The sequence below is a fragment of the Lepidochelys kempii genome, chromosome 2 (assembly GCF_965140265.1).
Source record: "Lepidochelys kempii isolate rLepKem1 chromosome 2, rLepKem1.hap2, whole genome shotgun sequence".
Lineage (NCBI taxonomy): Eukaryota > Metazoa > Chordata > Testudines > Cheloniidae > Lepidochelys > Lepidochelys kempii.
In genome coordinates, this window is record NC_133257.1 from 42433657 (window position 1) to 42451143 (window position 17487).

The 17487-nt window shown below is 48.3% G+C and overlaps 1 protein-coding gene across 1 annotated transcript; it reads left to right on the forward strand.

Moving 5' to 3' along the window:
- Positions 1 to 1334: 1334 nt before the first annotated feature.
- Positions 1335 to 16282, forward strand: GDF6 (growth differentiation factor 6). The gene is made up of 2 exons (XM_073329363.1): positions 1335 to 1767; positions 13911 to 16282. Exons 1-2 carry the CDS (start codon positions 1416 to 1418, stop codon positions 14807 to 14809), a joined length of 1251 nt encoding a protein of 416 aa, XP_073185464.1. The 5' UTR covers positions 1335 to 1415; the 3' UTR covers positions 14810 to 16282.
- Positions 16283 to 17487: the final 1205 nt, after the last annotated feature.

The window sequence follows — 17487 nt, forward strand, 5'->3', positions numbered from 1 at the left end:
TTTTGGGAGTCAGACTGGGCTGGCTCAGAGTTGCTGGACAAGCTGGTATCTCCCTCTCTCTCTCTCTGGTTTTTTGTTCTGGAATCTCAGCTTTCATTTAAAAAAGAGAATTATTTAGCCCTTACGGTTGCAAAGATAACACGGAAAATGGGAATCAGCTGTAACCAATACCATTTATTAGCCTGAGTTTGCACACAACCTGAAACGACAGCTGGAGAGCTGAGAACCGCCATATAAATGCCAAAATTGTTACTTACTTCACAGCTGATCAAAGGATGTAACAAAGGAGAAGCACAATTTTCTTTTACGGATGTGTACAGCGCACTCTGTCTCAGTGACAGCTCACTTTGGCACAAGTAGGCAGCACTTGGGAGAGTAACGCCATTTATCTCCCCCCCCCCCCAACATCTATCTTGCAGGCAAGAAGGAACAGAGGCCAGGGGTCCATTCCAGCCTCACCCAGAAAAACCGAGCGCAGTAGTGCTCAGTTGCGTTACTCAACCTCCGCCAACTGGGCTCAGGTCTAGGTGACCCAGCAATGTACATATGATCACGGCACATTTGCACAGATAATGACATCTCATTTGAATGTCCCAGGGGGATGGAGGTTGGCTAGTGGGGGCACAGCCTGGCAGGGTACCAGTTAGGGTTGCCAATTTTGGTTGGATGTATTCCTGGAGGTTTCATCACATGACATAACCTTCAATTAATTCCTGGAGACTCCAGGACAACCCTGGAGGGTTGGCAACCCTAGTACCAGTGTGGGGAGTGTTTCCAGTTTGAGGGCTGCACTCTCCCGTCAGCAGAAGGTGCTGCCGCTTACTCTTCCCTCCTAAGCTCCCACTGCCCTGGTTTTAGGCTCAGATACCCCGGTGATGGGCGCCCCACAAGAACCCAAACAGACGGGCAGAGAAGCCAGCCTTTTTTGATTACAAGGCATTAGCTAGCAGCAGTGCGGCTGCTCCCAGCCCTTCCCGCACTGAGGGGGAGCCGCGGGCTGCGCCCCTCCGTAGGCCCAGCTCTGTGCCCCACCCCTGGCCAGGGCGGGGATGCCTCTGGGGGACCCGGCCACCTTCGCTCCACTAGCCAGCTGCTGGGGGCGGGGCCTGCCTCCGGACTGCCTCTCCCTCACCCGCACAGCCACGCCCCCGGGCGGGCAGCGGCCCCGCCCCCCCCGAGCGGTGTCCCCCAGGCCGCGCTCCCCCCTCGCAGCTGCAAGGGGCGTGTCGCTGGGAAGGAGGGAGGGAGGGAGGCGGGGCCGCGCCCGGGGCTGGTACAGTCCCCGCTCGGCTCTGCCCGCTCGCACTCATCCCAGCACCCAAGGCCGCTGGAGCTCGGGCTGCTGCGCTCCGCCCTCGCTCGATCCGACGCCGGCCGGGGCTTTCCGTGCGCTCTGCTCCGGGGAGCCGCTCGCTATGAACGCAGCCCGGGCCCTGCTCTCCGCCGTGTTCCTCATCAGCTTCCTGTGGGATTTACCCGGTTTCCAGCTGGCTTCCATCGGCTCCTCCACCCAGGGCCCGAGGAGCCGCCGAGAGGCGAAGGTGGCCAGGTCCCCCAGAGGCATCCCCGCCCTGGCCAGCCACCAGCCGCGGCTGCCGCGGGAGGCGCAGCCGGGGGGCAAAGCGCGGCAGCGAGCGGAGCCCCACGAGTACATGCTGTCTCTGTACAGGACCTACTCCATAGCGGAGAAACTGGGGATCAATGCCAGCTTTTTTCAGTCATCGAAATCCGCCAATACTATCACTAGTTTTGTAGACAGGGGACGAGGTAAGTTCAAAGAGCCGCATCCCTCTACCCACCCGAAACTGCCGCCGCCGGGTACCCGTGTGCGTAGAAGGGAGCCTGCGCCTTGAGCCCAAATCCCGAGTAAGCCCTTCAGAGCGCTCTTAATACAGCCACGCGTTTGTAGATCATTTATTTGCCAGGCTGCGTTTCTCTGCAGCCGATCTCTGGAGAATATTTGATTTGGATTTTTCTGTAAAAAGGAGCGAAAGATCGGGAAGGTGGATCTTATTCTAAATAGTGGATTTTTTTTTTTTTTTTAGTAGCAAAAAGATTAGCAACTCCATCCGGATTGCAGTGACCACGGGTTTACATGAGTGAGGCATGCACGATCGCTCCTGAATTCACAAGAGATATTTTAAAAAGATACAAGCGCTCTCGAGTGTAAACGCAATCTTAAAAACTGCTCTTCTTTTTATGTCCTTCTTGCAAAGAAAGGATCACTCTTATCGCTTCAACGGTAAGGCAAATAGAAAGTTCAAACCGACCGAGGGCAAAGCTTTACTGCTTAAAGCTGCTCTAGCTTATCAGGGTTGCTTTTATCAAGATTGCCTGCAACAAGCCCAGCTCCGTTTGAAATCACTCGGAGTAGGAAGCGGCTTTTAACTGGGCTCTTCTAAAGCAGTGCCGGCTAGTTCATGGACGCTGCCCTTCAAGTCCAGGAAAGTCTTATAGCAGAGCGTTCGCTGATAGGCGCAAAACTCTTTGCGGGGAGCCAGCTCAGGATTGAAAGGTGCTTTGATTTGCTCCTGCTTTTATTTGGGCCCGATCCTGCTTCCATTAAAGCCCGCGGGGGAAACCCTCGTGGATTTCAGTGGATGCAGGATCTGCACTTCCTCGCTCTTTTGCTTTGTGTTTTGTTTTGCCCGGGCATCAGCTGTTCTCTCCCGGTGTTGTAAACCTCGTCCGCCGCACCAGGTTAACGTGACAAATGCCGATAGAACCTTAGCGAGCCATACGGGCAGCCTGAGACCGCCTTGTTCTCGATCACTTATGTCACCCCCTCCTCCCCCTACAGCTGTGTGCCGGGGGGAAAGATCCACCCCAGATCTTCAGCCCTTTTCGCATTTAAAGGTTGTTGAACTGCCTCTCCCACTGATTCTTTGCCAGCTCTTATACTGGGGAAGGTGAAGTTGAGGATGCTTTGGGACTGGGACAGAGAGTGTAAAAACATTTTGTTACCTGGGCTTGTGATCTATTAATGACAGAGGAATTAAATAGTTCTTAAGGAGGGTTGTAAATTCCTTCCCTTCCCCCCTAACTATTTAGGACCCCCCCACCCCGCCAACCTGCACACTACAACCTGCCTGCAGCTCTGACCCTATAGAAAGAGCAAGCTGCTCTTTCAGCTGGGTCAGGGGGTTCATTAGCTGTTGAAAGCCCTGAAAAGCAAATTACCTTCCGATATTTGATGATTTTTCGGACAAAGCTCAGCTTTAAAAAGCCACATGGCTCCTTTGTAGTTATATGAGCTGGTTATTCAGTCCCCAGCTTCAATCAAAACCAAAAAGCAGCTGAGACTTGTTTGCCCCCGAAGCTCTTCTTGTCTGCTCTGCGGAGGGACATCCTTTATCTCCTACCTGAGCTGTTCCTCCAAGTCCAAGCGCCTTGCTTCACACGCTACTCTTGAGCCAGGGGTCCACACAGCCAAGAGGTCCTGGGACAATAGGCGGTAATGTTCGAGGCAGTTTGTTTTCATATGGTCAAAGAAGAAAAGTGTGGGGAGGGTTAACGGCAAATGTGTTTTCAAACTCTACATTTTCTCCTTTTATGCCCCTTATATTTGGCCCCGTAGAGTTAATTTGAAAAGCGTCGCTCGTCCGAAGTCGTCTGCTCACTCTGAAATCGCTTTGAGGAATAGGATGCGTGGGATGAGCTTTGAACGATTTTGGACGCGGAGTAAAACGCCAGTGAAGGCGTAGTGCTTTTTGGTGCTTGCTTGTTTTGTAACTACTCCCTCTCGGGGGGGTGTGTGTGTGTGTCAGAAACTCCCGTAGGTCCCGGATAGGGTTTCTAGGAAGACAGAAACCGAGAGCTAGTTTTGGTTCCCGGTTGTGTCTATTTTTTTAAGTTGCTTTCTGAAATTAAGATTTCTTTCCCCGCCATAACAATTACCCCACTGCCTACTGCCAGCTTGTTTGCAGAGCCCTGAAAGCCGCATAAAAACACCCCTTTCAAGATCATCTTATTCTTGATCACCAGAGGAAAGACAGTTAATTTAACAAATTTAGCTCATCTTGCTGCATGGAGGATTCTACTCCGTGGGGAAGTGATTTGCGAACAGAAGTCCCGGTTTGATGAAGGAAAAGCCTCACTTTCCCTCATTGATTTTGATTTGATGTGTCACAGGCTGTGACCTTGTGCTGGACCTTCTATGGGTTGCTTAGCATCAAGCCGCTGATTGGAGTATTTCAACTCAGTGATCTAATTGAGTGTTCATGTCATAACATATCAAATATTGTCTAGTCTCCCATAATGAAGTGGACCAGCCAATGGCACATCACCAAAAACTTCAAGAGAACTTCCGTTCCTCTGAAGTGGTAGCTTTTTTACTGCCCACCTCCCTGTGGGCTCCTCGCCCAGTTAATTGCCGAGCTGGAGTTGTGCGGCTGCTGAACAGTCCCTGCTCAGAAAAGTTTCTGTCAATTCATTTACAGACAATATAGCCCCCCAATTGACCCAATTAGATAGGCTGCTATTTACCTAACTAGGAATTCTGGAGGAGACAGTGGTAGCCATACCTTGTCTGCCCACATGACCTTGTTAATTGCAGGGGTTCATAAGGATAACAATTGGGGCGGAGTGTAGAGAATCCTTTGGCCACATAAAGAAATTCGGTTCCCAGACCTGTTCTCTGGGAGGAGAATTTCAAGAAGAGTTAACAGGAGTAAGAGACTTTCTTATTGGATGATTTGCAATTACTCGTGTGTGTGTGTGTCTCCTTGGGTGAATGCATGGAATTGCAGCCAAAGAACATAGCCTCTGATCTGTCCACTGCACACCCAAAATAGTGCACCGGTATCTTCTCAGTAACGAGTTAAGAAGTGGAGAGCGGTTAAATCGAAGCTCCAAATACTATCCCTTCTGGCGTTGCTTTCTTCCTTCCCCTAAACGAGTGAGATCGCTTTCGGGGCAGTTGGATAGGGGAAGAAGCCGCGCTAGCCTGTATTAGTCTCAAGCGTTAAAAATAATTCAGAAAGGGAGCAATAGGCTGTGATTCCCCCCGCCTCATTTTGCCACCCCACCCCGCTTGTTACGGTCGCAAGATCACACAGGACCTAGCTGAATGTAGGAAAATTACTGTTGGCACATGAAGTAACTCATTAAAACGCAGATGGTGCTCTCTGGCCTCAGGACCCCCAGCATTGGAGCGCCACAGTAAAGCAGGACAATTAGGAAGGAGAACTAGGCAGGAGAAAAGTAAGAGAAGGAGGGAGCTGCGAGAGAGAGAGAGAGAAATCAACAAGGAAACTGGCAAAGAGGAAGAAATGCAGAATGGTTCACATACAGAGGCAGTGTCAGGGAGAGCTTCTTTCCAAGCAATAACGAGGGGACAGGGGAAGGGGGCAGGCAATTGGCCCTTAGGTTAATGTCAGATTTCCCTTTTGGATGCAAAGTTTCTACGTCGGTTCCAAACAAGAGAGGATCCTTATTACATTGGAGGAGTTTTTCCACAACAAACACAGTAAGATCTGAATATTATTGCCGGATTTGAAAGAGATGCAGACCGTCTCCTTCCCCCCAGTTTGTGTTGCACGGGCAAGATAGTTCATTAAGAAGTTTACAGGAATCTGATTGTAATTTTGTGTTGTTTCCCTTTTATGTTGTGGGGCGGGGGGAGGGAAATCCACGTGCAAAATCTGAAAATGTCCCGGCTGTTCATGTGGCAGAAGAAAAGGAATGTAAATCCCACTTGAAGTTCATTTTGTGCTGCATGTTTATGCAAAACAGCGGGTTTCTGGGTGGACCTAGGGCTGCAATGCAGTGTGATCAGTGTAGAGCCTTTGCCCAGGCAATGTTGTCGTTGGCAAAAGGAAAATGAAATATAAGCAGGGAAGTATTTTAATGGGGAAGGAGGGAATTCACAACTGTTAATTATTTGGTGACCTTGTATTCGATTTGTCTGAGCCCCTTATAAAAACACTAATGCAGACCAGACGGCCAAAGTGAGGGAGCCTGCAGAAGGTTCCAATCTGCGCTTTATTTCCCTGGTAAGAGCCTTGGAAAGAGTGGAGGGACTGGCGGTGGGAGAAGGTTGGAAGGCGGTGTGCTTGCAGTACCCTCCACCACTGGGGTGGGGGACATCTTGTCTCTTTGTTAACCACAAGGGACAGAAAGGTCTCGAAAGAGATCCTGCGACTAGCCACGAGCGAGAGAAAGGAACTAGATTTGGGGCTAGAAGGTGGGGGAGGCTTTTCTGTTCCCGGGGATGGAGTGGGGGCAGCCACAATTCCTCTTGTCACATTCTCTTTGGGCGATGTGGTTTTTCTTCTGTCAGTCCTGGGAACTGAGCTGGGAGATGTTGGGACGGTAGCTGGGAGGGAAGAAGTGGGAGGGTACAGAAAAGTTATAGAATAGTCGCAAAGCAATTGCCACAGAACACTCCCTTGTTTGTTGTGTCTTTTTTGAACAAGACACCGGCCTTTTGCAGCAGTAATCCAGCTGTATCTGTAAAGATCACTCCATCTACTCTTGATACTGGCTAGGCGTTTTTAATTTAGGTGAAGCAAAACAACCAACTTGCATTCGGATCTATAAATCCTCCATTAGCCATCCATTTCATCGGGCAACAAACAAAACCGTTTACCACCTCATTCTGTTGATCTTAGTCGCTACCTCATAAAAAGGCACGGGTACATCTTAAATGCTACACACAGTCTCTTTAAAGCCCTATGCAGTGTGCAGTAATCAGCCAGTGCAAACTGAAAATCAAGGAGTCCAAATACCTAAAGTAATTCCAAATGCTTATTTTGGACCCGATCCCACAATCTTTACCCCTCCCTCCCGCCCGCCCCCCCCCCCAACCCTTCCCTTGTTTCCTACGGGACAGATTTGCCCTGGTAAGAACTGTAGGATCGAGCTCTTTGTTTTCAGAATTGTTATTGCTGTTTAGAAAGCTCCCATCTTTTTCTTGCCCTCTTCCCCAGAATGTTGTGCAAAACTAGGGTCACAGCAAAATGCCATAGGATCCTGCGATGAAATATGAACTGATCAGGGAGATCGAGAACGAAATCTTACCATCCACACACGCCTGCCCGCCTCTTAGACTGTTTACACGTACACGAGTCCTTTAGAATTCCGAGTCTCCTCATGCAACGCTCAAACTAGATTCGGAATGCAACATATTTGTTTGCCACTGGCGAACTAAGAGCAAGAGTAGCCGCAGCGGTGGGGTTGTAAGGGGACGTTAATCAGGCGATCTGCCGCATCGCGTTCATTACTTTCGTCATTACTTCTTAATCCTAAAAAAAAAAAAAAAAAAAGAGAGAGAGAGAAAAGACGATGTGGAAACGCTTGTTTCCTCGCATGCCCTGCTGTGGCGTTTTGCAACAAACTAGCAATAGGTTCTGGAGCTAGTCAGCCTCGCCAATAGGGAACTCCGATTGTTCCCTGGCCACAGGACTAAAAGATGGTCTCCAAACTATAGGGGGACATTTTATTTTTTTACTAACTGGTAGGCTAAAGAATGGGCAGAAATTTAAGCCCCGAATTTGCTGAAATGAGTGCTGGTCTTTATCACACATACATTTCTCGTCTCGTTTTTCTACTCTTCTGTATCTCTAGCTTCAGAAATAATCCAAGAGCTGTAAAACAAATAATTTTGGGACAGGAATATTTTAGGATTTGGGGGGCTATTTAAATTAATATTTAGGTAAGAAAATAATTCAGACTAACGTAGGGAGGGACCACACTTAACTTGCTCTGAGAGTGAAGCCATTTCGCTTTAGCATGCATCCTACTCTTCTACGAAGCAGTGAGGGCGATTTTAACTTTGTTAAATGTGTTATATAAAAGGGCACTAACACCCATGCTAAACTCCCTTTGGATTTGTCTTGCATAAGGACTGTATTATCCAGTCCAGTTTGACAGGGCTATAACTTCAGATTGGTGGCTAGAGTACATTTGTCTGTTTTGTCACTTTGTTGAAGTTTGTTCATGGGATTAAAGAGAAAACGAGAGAGAGAGAGAGAGAGCGAGCAAGGAAGAGGCTGGTGATAAACCCAGAACAGAATTGCCATAGCAGAGGGAGACAGCTAAAATGTAAGATTTAGTATTCGGTATTTTCAGGCATAGATTCAGTGAAGAAAATGATCAAGAAAATAAATGCACGCTAGCTGTGGGCATTTTGACTGTAAAATATGCACTAAATAATCACCCTGAGTTCGTTCACTTTTTGGCAGGATGAGGAACAGATTCTAGGAAGGTGTGGTCTTTCCCAGTTACCTGATAGTGAGCGAATGAAACGTTTAAACCTAGTCACACAGTGCAATAAAAAGCCAGTGCAAGGCGCTCAGAGATGTGGAATTCAAACTGGAGAAATGCCACACATGGAGAGCTAGCCTCTTTACTCTATAGCCCACATCATGCATAGAAAGTACTACCTGTCAGTGTTGTTACTGTGCAGACAATGTGTAGGCAGCCTGTCATGATTACTGAGGATATATGTTTTAACTTTCAGATTATTGTTGAACGAGAGTCTTTAAACGGTCTTTAAACTGCAAATGTGCTTTTGCTTTGAGTTTAAATATGGCTTGAAAGAGAATTGGGAAAGAGAAAATTCTTCTTGAATGTGGTTTTGGTATAATTTGTAGTGATGTAAAGTTAAGATTTGAGCCCTAATGAATTGGCGGGAAGCCCAGTACCTGATTTGCCATGAAAAGGGAAACTTTGTGTAGCCTTCATTAATCCCAGCCTTTCCTCGGAGTTCAGGTCTGCCTGCTAGAAAGTGAACTCGGGAAGCAGGAGTCGTTTAACACAGGGAGTTAAAGGAAACATCCCGTGCAAATAATTAATTTAACCCTAGAGATGGTAAAAACCACCACAACCACAAAGTAAAGGAAATGTACATAACAGGAGGGCTCCTAGGAGGGAACCCTTCCAGCTCCAGCTCAGATGGCATTTCTCCCACAGACTCTTCTGTTAAAGCAGTGACATGAAGGTGTCCCACGCAAAATTCCGCAAGGCAAAACACGATCAGCATATTCGTTTCCCGGGACACGCTTGAAAGGGCAGGGTCTACATCAGGCTGTTTCTTTTCCCCACCAGTGCCACGTGCTTGAATCCAGATAGATCCGTCTCCCACCGCAATATTTTAGCTTCACATAGACAACTAACAAAAAGGACATTCGAAAGAATAATATAACACTCAGGTGTACGCACATTTAAATTCCAAACACCAGGGTACCTGGAGGCTGACTTCTCCCTATGGTATTTTCTGTAATTCCGTGTTTCCAACAGCCACTTGTGTGCTTTAGCAATACAGTACATTTGTTGAGCTCTGGAAATAGGTTAGCAATAAGCTGAGAGGGGGCAGATTTTGAATGTGTTGTCTGAGGACACAGATTCCACCCTAGCCATGTCTTTGATTTCAAGGTAAATAATGAAGCAAAGCCCATAAACACCGTAAGACCCTACCACAAAGGGTGAGCGAGAGCAAGGGGTGTTTTCACCGTTACTGTGCTCTTTGCACGGTAAAACGGAAAACAAATGGACTGAAAGTTTCTAAAAAAGGATCCGTCTTTCTCAGATTTCTAGAATTTTTTATGCCCCCCCCCCACACACATCGCACTCTTCCCTCGCTCCTCTGGTTTTCCCACCCTCTTGACTGTTTGCATTGGGAGCAAGCCAATATGGTTTAGGATTATGTCTTCATCTGTAATTATTAGGTTACAAGAGTGAGCAAACAACGTTTATCTGATCGGATTCAAAGCTGCCTATTTGAAATAACCAGTGCCCTGGCCCCTTTGACGGAATAAGGAGAACTGGCAATTTTATCAGTTGATGAAAAGCTTTCTGACTGAACAATTTCTGGACCTCAGGTAGTGCCGAGATGTGGCCGTCCTTTGACATCTTCTTACCCACCTGGTACATTTCCTCTCCCTTTCTGACGTGCCTGTCCCATGTGACATGAAGCCAGTTCAGACTCAGATATAGTTAGAGGAGCAACAGATTTGTTCTTGTTTGAAACCCACACGTCCGAGATCGTCCTACCCGTGGCTGGAAGAGTTGAGTGATCTTAACCGCAGGAATAAGCACAGAGCGTTCGGACAATTTACAACCCTCAAGTTGCCGTTTTCAACCCTAAAACCTCACATGGGATCTCGCATTTTCCTCCCCACTACTGCTCAGTGCGTATAGCTGCCATTTAAAAGTACACTTGACATTTGCCCCTTGATGGCATAAATCTCCACGCCACATTCCGGAGCCACTAAATGTCCAGCCCTGCTGATAGAAATCTGAGACACTTTGCTTTCACTTGTCCTCACGTGGGAAAAGGGAGACTTGGCCCACTCCCCCCTTTCAAACCTCTCTCAGGCGATCCCCACAATTCTCTTTGCGGAGCTCAGTTGAAAAATGTGCCTGCAACCCTCCCCCCACCCCCGTCCAGCTGAAAGCTACAGCCCCATAGAAAGGGGTTAGTTCTATGGAGCAGGTGACTGCCCGTGCGTTTCCCCTTCTCCCACCTTCTAGCAGGGTGACCGGAGAGCACTACACCTTCCGGTAGATCTCCGCCTGGTAACAGGTCCCGGGAAGGGGCGTGGGGGGGGGATACCTCTATTTCAGGACCGGGTTCTCCGCCTGCCACCAGCCTGCTGGGGTGGGACACGTGCTGACAAGCTGTGAGTGGGAGCGGGGAGCTAGGCTCAAGATTTTAGGGCTCTGAAGGGACTCTGAGAACTGGTAAACCTGGGATCACAGTACTCTGGGGACCCCAGGGTCGAGGAATCTGGAACCAAACAGATCCAGACACCTAGAATCAAAGGTCCCAGTGGGCTGGGCTCCTGACACATCTGGGCTTCAGCTGCAATTCCCCGGAAGAGAAAAAGTGGAGGCGCATCTCCTTTGAGATCAAACACAAGACCCCCGCCCCTCAAGCAGGACTAGAGAGACCCAGCTTTCCCCTGGCCCTGAAGACCAGGGGCAGAGGGTTGGTCGCCTGGTAAGCAGGGGTTGGGAAGGTGTTGGCGTGTGCCAGACAGACATGGGGAAGAAGATCTGCAGCCTCTCTGATCCCAGCAGACCCAGCAGCACTGCGTGAGCGCCCACGGGCGAATAAATGGAGCTCCTACTTTCCTAGTCCTGCCTCGGACACTATTCAGCTCCCGGGCCGCTCACAGAGCGCAGGGTCAGCGGCCAACGCTGCGTTTAACCTGGCCCCCTAGGAGGAGCGAGCTATTCAAAAGCCCATAGCTCTGATCACCCTGCCACCCCCTGCCCCATGTGAATGTTGGTTTACAAAATAATGAATAAGAGAATAATGAAGGAATGGGGCTGCCGCTGAGCTTGCCCTACGCGCCTTAGGTTCTAGACAGCCATTTACGAGAAGGATCAACTACGCTTTCAAATTGCACCGAGGAAAATAATGTAGCCCTGGCTCTGGCTGCAGCATGAATTTAGGGCTCTGGATAGTGAAAGTGAAATGTGACGAAGCAAGCAGGGCATTGTTCGAATCATCCACATTCTTGCTGTTGGAATGTCCATCTTTTCCTGAAACTTACCCCGCATCTCAGACCCATGCTCTGCACATAAAGTGGAGGAAAAACTCGTGAAGCTGACACACAGTCCTGGCTGGGTGAGTGTTGTCTGAGAGCTTCACTTTCTTGAATTATTCACCCCATCCTGAAGTCCTTGTGCACTCCGAACCCTCGCCCGAAGTCAACAGAGGAGATTTGGGTGTATTAGGAACGAGGGAGGGGGGAAGGGGTGTGTGGATCAGGCCCAGTGTGAAAAACAACAGAGAGACAAATGAAACCATAAAGAACTATGGCCCCATTCCGAATTGTTTCTGAAGCACAAGCCGGGCGGACACAACACATTTTGCCTTGTTCCAGCTGGAGGGCTGATAAAACACGTGTAAACATTGCCGTGATAGGCCGAATCCTGCTCACTTCTCTCAATGGAGCGCTCCCAACAGCACTTTAAGGTCATTAGAATGAAGCTAGGCAGCACTTGCTATATTTCACTTTTATTTTAAACAGATTGTTTTAACAGCTGTCGTTGTCACCTTGTTTTTGTAGGCTCTATGGTTGTTAATAAATGTGTAATTCCCACTGAAGTAGGTTTGTATCTCCGTCGGGGCTGTGTCTGGGTATCCCTGAGCTGCTGCTCTTCAGAAGACCCAACTGCAGTTTGAATTAATTAGTTCTAGTTAATCTTCATTATGGAAAAGGAATATTCCTTCCTCGGTTGAAACTAGGTTACAGGAGTCTCACTTGGAGGTTTTGTAGGCCTCATTCCAAATTCCCTGGTGCTCTTCTTTATGAAGAACTCTGGCCACCCGCTTGAAATTAATCAGCAATGGGATTTCACTTTTAAAAGGCGCTGGTCCGATTTCTACTGAAGTCAAGGGGAGATTTGCCCGTGATCTCAGTGGCAGCGGGCTAGAATCCCAAGTGCTTTACCCAGGATTAATCCATCTTCATACAATCATTTTGTCATCTGCTTTGGTAAAATCATTCCACCTATTTTATTTTAAACGAATTAACCCTTTGCTGTCTTAATTATCTTTTATCTTCCTCACACAAGGAAATGTATAATTGATTTCCAGGACCGATCTATGTTTATCAATGACTCACATAAACATTTCTAGGGAAAGAAAACCTATTTTTGCCTTCCCCCCGGGAAAACATAACCCTGCCCTGAATAAAGGTGGAAAGCTCCTCAGAAACATTTTCTAGAGGGATGGAAACCTGGTAAAAGTGTACTTCGCTACAGCCACCCAGACGGGCTTCCACCGGGTCCCTAAACTCTTCCCAGGGGTTTGTTAGGAAACCCTGGTTCTGCGCAGGGTTGCAGAGAGGGCTCTGTTAGGAAAGAGCCGCGATCTCTCGAGGAATATTTCCTGGGCACTGTGTCCCGGTTAGGCAATGCGATTCCAGCTGAATTTCACACAGTACCTATTGGCTGCATTTTTGGGGAAAAAAAGCAGCCAATGGAGAGTGACTTTTGAGTTCCTGTATGTCAAGCCATATTGATTTTTACATCGATTTGGCAAGTCTGGAGGTCTTGGATTCCATAAATCATCCGGCTGTTCCCCCACGCCTCAGCTGGCTCCCCCCTCCCAGACTTTTCAGCTGGACCTTCGGTTGTGAAATACACTGATTAGAAATAGCAATGACCTCTGAAATCAACAAATAACAGGGATTGTATATTTCTTTAGTCTCCATTTCTACCTCTGGTGCAAGCTGAGCTTGGAAATGCTGCGAGGGGCTGCTGAACGCTGGCTCCAATGACACTTTTACTATTGAAATATACACAAACTTTACTAGCTTCTGGGGAGACCCAGGGGCTTTGGGAATTTTTGTATTTGCTGGGTTGTAAACATTTTATTGGAAAGCAGCTCGGGGGAATCTGGTTTGCTTTTCGTGCTGTACTTCGTACACAAATGTGTCAAAAAAGAAGTCCAGGTTTCTCTCTCGGAGCGGAATAAAATAGCCCCCTCCCCTCCCCCGCCGGACTCTAGCCGCAGAGGACAGCAGGGCCGACGGGGTGAGGAAATGTCCCTGGAGCGCGGGCTGTCAGAACACGCCCGGTCCCGGGAGCCAGTGTGGACGCGGAGCGAGGCGATTCTCGCTGTGTGCCGATCCTGCCACTAAACCACGGGCTCCCTTTTAGAGACACCCAGTGCCCACAGTGGAAACACGCTAGGGCCAGCGACTCATCTAACCCCCCGCAGCGACCCTGCCATGGAAGGAGAAGCCCCGCGGAGAGTCGCCGGCACCGGTCCTCTCCCTTCCCCGGGAGAGGGCGCCTGGCTCTCGGGGCCGGGCCGGGGCCGGGGCCGGGGGGCGGTTTCGGGGCAGGCGGGGCCGCTGGAGGAGTGAGCCCAGGCTGCCTGCCCTGTCTCCCCGCGGCCGCGGGAAGGTCCCCCGGCGTGAAACTGACTGTAATTATGTGTTATCTTGCAGACGATCTCTCGCCCGCCCCGCTCAGGAGACAGAAGTATTTGTTTGATGTATCGACCCTCTCAGACAAAGAAGAGCTGGTGGGAGCGGAGCTGCGGCTCTTTCGCAAAGCCCCCGGCCACCGCCTCCCCCAGCCCCCGCCGGGCCTGTCCTCCATGCAGCTCTTCCCCTGCCTCTCCCCCCGGCTCCTGGACGCCCGGACGCTGGACCCGCGGGAGGCTCCCCCGGCCGGCTGGGAAGTGTTTGACGTGTGGCAGGGGCTGCAGCAGCAGCGGCCCTGGAAGCAGCTCTGCCTGGAGCTGCGGGCCCCGGGGGGCCGGGGGCAGCAGCCGCGGGCGGACCTCCGGGGCCTGGGCTTCGGGCGGCGAGGCCGGGCGCAGCAGGAGAAGGCCCTGCTGGTGGTGTTCACCAGGTCCCCGCGCAAGAACCTGTTCGCCGAGCTGCGCGAGGAGCGGGGCTCGCCGCGGGAGGAGCCGGGCTCGCCGCGGCGCGTGCCGCAGGAGACCCAGCAGCAGTTCAAGACGCGGCGGAAGAGGCGGACCGCCTTCGCCAGCCGCCATGGCAAAAGGCATGGCAAGAAGTCCCGGCTCAGGTGCAGCAAAAAGCCCCTGCACGTGAACTTTAAGGAGCTGGGCTGGGACGACTGGATTATCGCCCCGCTGGAGTACGAAGCCTACCACTGCGAAGGGGTGTGCGACTTCCCGCTGAGATCCCACCTGGAGCCCACCAACCACGCCATCATCCAGACCCTCATGAACTCCATGGACCCCAGCTCCACGCCCCCCAGCTGCTGCGTGCCCACCAAGCTGACCCCCATCAGCATCCTCTACATAGACGCGGGCAACAACGTGGTGTACAAGCAGTACGAAGACATGGTGGTGGAGTCCTGCGGTTGCAGGTAGCAGGCTGCTTTGCCGGTCTCCCCGGGGGAGATCGAGGCGGGTTGGAGCTATAAATGAACTCAAAGGACAGGAGAGGGCTGGTCGAGTCTGAGGTCCCGGAAACTTCACCTATTGGACGGGACGGGAGGGGAATTCTCACATGTTGGGTGCTCCTGGAAAACAGTCAAGGATCTGAGGCGCGTCTGCATCGGCCGGCGTGATCTGCATACTTGATAGGCTTGAATGGGTGAGGAATAGTTTGTGTATCCGTCTCCTCTGTATCCCTGCTCTCGACACATTGGAAACCAGCGTTAAAACCAGCCACCAACCAACCCCTTCCTCTGGCGAAGCTCCACAGTACAGAGGAGAACGTGGGCTTTAACTGCCCTCTCCGTGCCTGACCCAGCCAGCCCCAGGGACCCCTCACCCAACAAGCTGGGGCTGCTCAGTTTTCAGGAGAAAGCTGGCACTGAGTAGCCCACCTGCCAGATCCTGCTTTGCACACAAGGAGGTTCAAGCCCACCCCTTCCTTCAAAGAACTGGGTGGAAGTGGAGGCAGGAAAGTGGGAGGGGGCGGAAAGAGGGGGACACTTTTGCAAAAGCTTTCTTCAGATCTGATGGGAACCAGCGCTCTCCAGATCCGGTTGTGGGAGTCAAGTCTGGAGAGAGAAGGATTATTTTGCTGCGCCTTCTCCGTTGATGTTTCTCCCCAGTGTATACAAGATGCAGCGACAGGCACCTGTTCAAACTGAGCCCGTTTAAGATTAAGGGAAAGCAACAGGCACGACTCTTTTCGTGGGTTGGCATGGGGGGAGTAATGGAATTAGCAAGCAGAGGAGGCAAAAAAAAAAAAAAGTTCCCAATAAAGTTTTGGTTCCAAGGACTTTCCCCTTAGAATTATCTGATGATCTATATCTGCTTTAAGGGTAAAGGCAATTTACCAAGTATAAAAACAATCAAAGCCAGAGAGCAGAATGACTCCTGCCTCTGAAGTTTCCCTAAGAAGGGTTATTTCGTTTCTGCCCTCTCTCTTTCACATTCCTGCAAAATTACCAGCCAGAAATAGCCTACGGCCCCCTCCCCCAAAAACATTGTTCCAGATTGTAATTACCAGTTCGGTTATATTTTAAGGCTTAGTAATGAAAAACTGTGAAAAGAGCAAAGTGTTACAGAAAACACAAATGGGAGTGATTTGGAATGGAAGCTCCTTTAAATTTTAAGAAAAAGCATGAAACTATTCAATTAACAAATTCCGTATCAACCTGCAACAGTATTATATGGAAATATGGTGCTGGAAAAAGCATTTTAAAGATTTTTGTTTCCTTCCCACCTTTAGTCTGAAAAACGGCTTTACCCAAGGAAAGTGCACTTCTCAGCATGCCTAACCCTTTTTGGTTTTATTTTTAACTTGTATGTTTACAGGTTTAGACGTCCCCCACGGAATTCTAGTGCTGTTAGCTTATCTGGTTTCACAAAGCTTCAAACAGGTGAAAAAAGAGGATGAGAATAATAATAATAATAATAATTAATTAATAATATAAAACGCTAATAATAATAAAAAGACTCGACCAGGAGCAATAATTTAAAATGCACATTTTGCTTTGGATGCACTTGTTGTTCATATTAAAGCTGTAAATATTTGTTTATTTAAACAGACTGAAAAGTGCAAAATGGAGGTGAACAACATGCATTTCTTTTTTAAATGTACAAAACATTATATGCACTCAAAATGTTATAATTTCTAATATTTTTTAAAGTTTATATTTGAGTTGTACAGAGTTAAGCATTAATCAAATATTTCATTCTTCCTTAAAGATATCATTTCCTTAAAATATTATTGCAAGATTTAAATTCTGTGTTAATAATGGAGATTTTTTTTTACTGTCTACCTCACTATAATACAAGTATTTACAACTCTAAAATTATCTGAGGTAAATTAATATTCAGAGCATTTTTACAGTACACTTTTACTGGACGATACTACAACTATTACTGTATTATTAAACTTTTTTTTTCTCAAAAAGTCAGCTTGCTTTTATATGTTCTCTTGTTTGGTTAAGTAATAACAAATTCCTCTCAAACATTGGCTGCAATTCTAAAATGATGTAGTGTTAAGTTCCAATAAACACCACTTAAAATATAATATTCAAAGCCATTCTTCCTACTTGAAACCCTTCTGTATTCTCATAAGAGTTTTACTTTTACCTTTAATATACATTGTTGGTATTATTATGAGAGAAGCTACATTCTGATTTTATATAACTTTAATGTAACTGGAAGAATGCATTACATGGAAAGATTCAGACGAACATTTGTAAATATCATCTGTATTGGACACATTTCTATACACTGTATTATGATGAGAAGCATAAGTACTGGATGTTTTATAAATGATATTTATTTTTGATGCAATGGGTAAAATATTTATTAAATTTTTTCCTGGTTATCTCTTAGATAATGAAGAGCTATTCACTGAGTAACTGTTTCAATAAGAGAAAAATTCCAATCTCTTATTATGACATGGTGTTCAGACAACAGCAGTAGCCCACTGTGCATTTAGCATGATTCCTTTCAAAGAAAACTTAAATCTGTATGCACAGGAGTTGAAAGAACTTCTCACCTTGTAGAAACTGTGAAATGTATTTGCAAACAAGGTTCTTTTCATGGAAGGAGGCATTTCTATCTGATCACAGGACCTA

Bases quoted from the DNA above. Each gene is read 5' to 3' on its own strand.
- GDF6 (XM_073329363.1), top strand. From the start codon at position 1,416: ATGAACGCAGCCCGGGCCCTGCTCTCCGCCGTGTTCCTCATCAGCTTC. The intron at 1,768-13,910 runs GTAAGTTCAAAG...GTTATCTTGCAG, and splicing joins TTTTGTAGACAGGGGACGAG to ACGATCTCTCGCCCGCCCCG.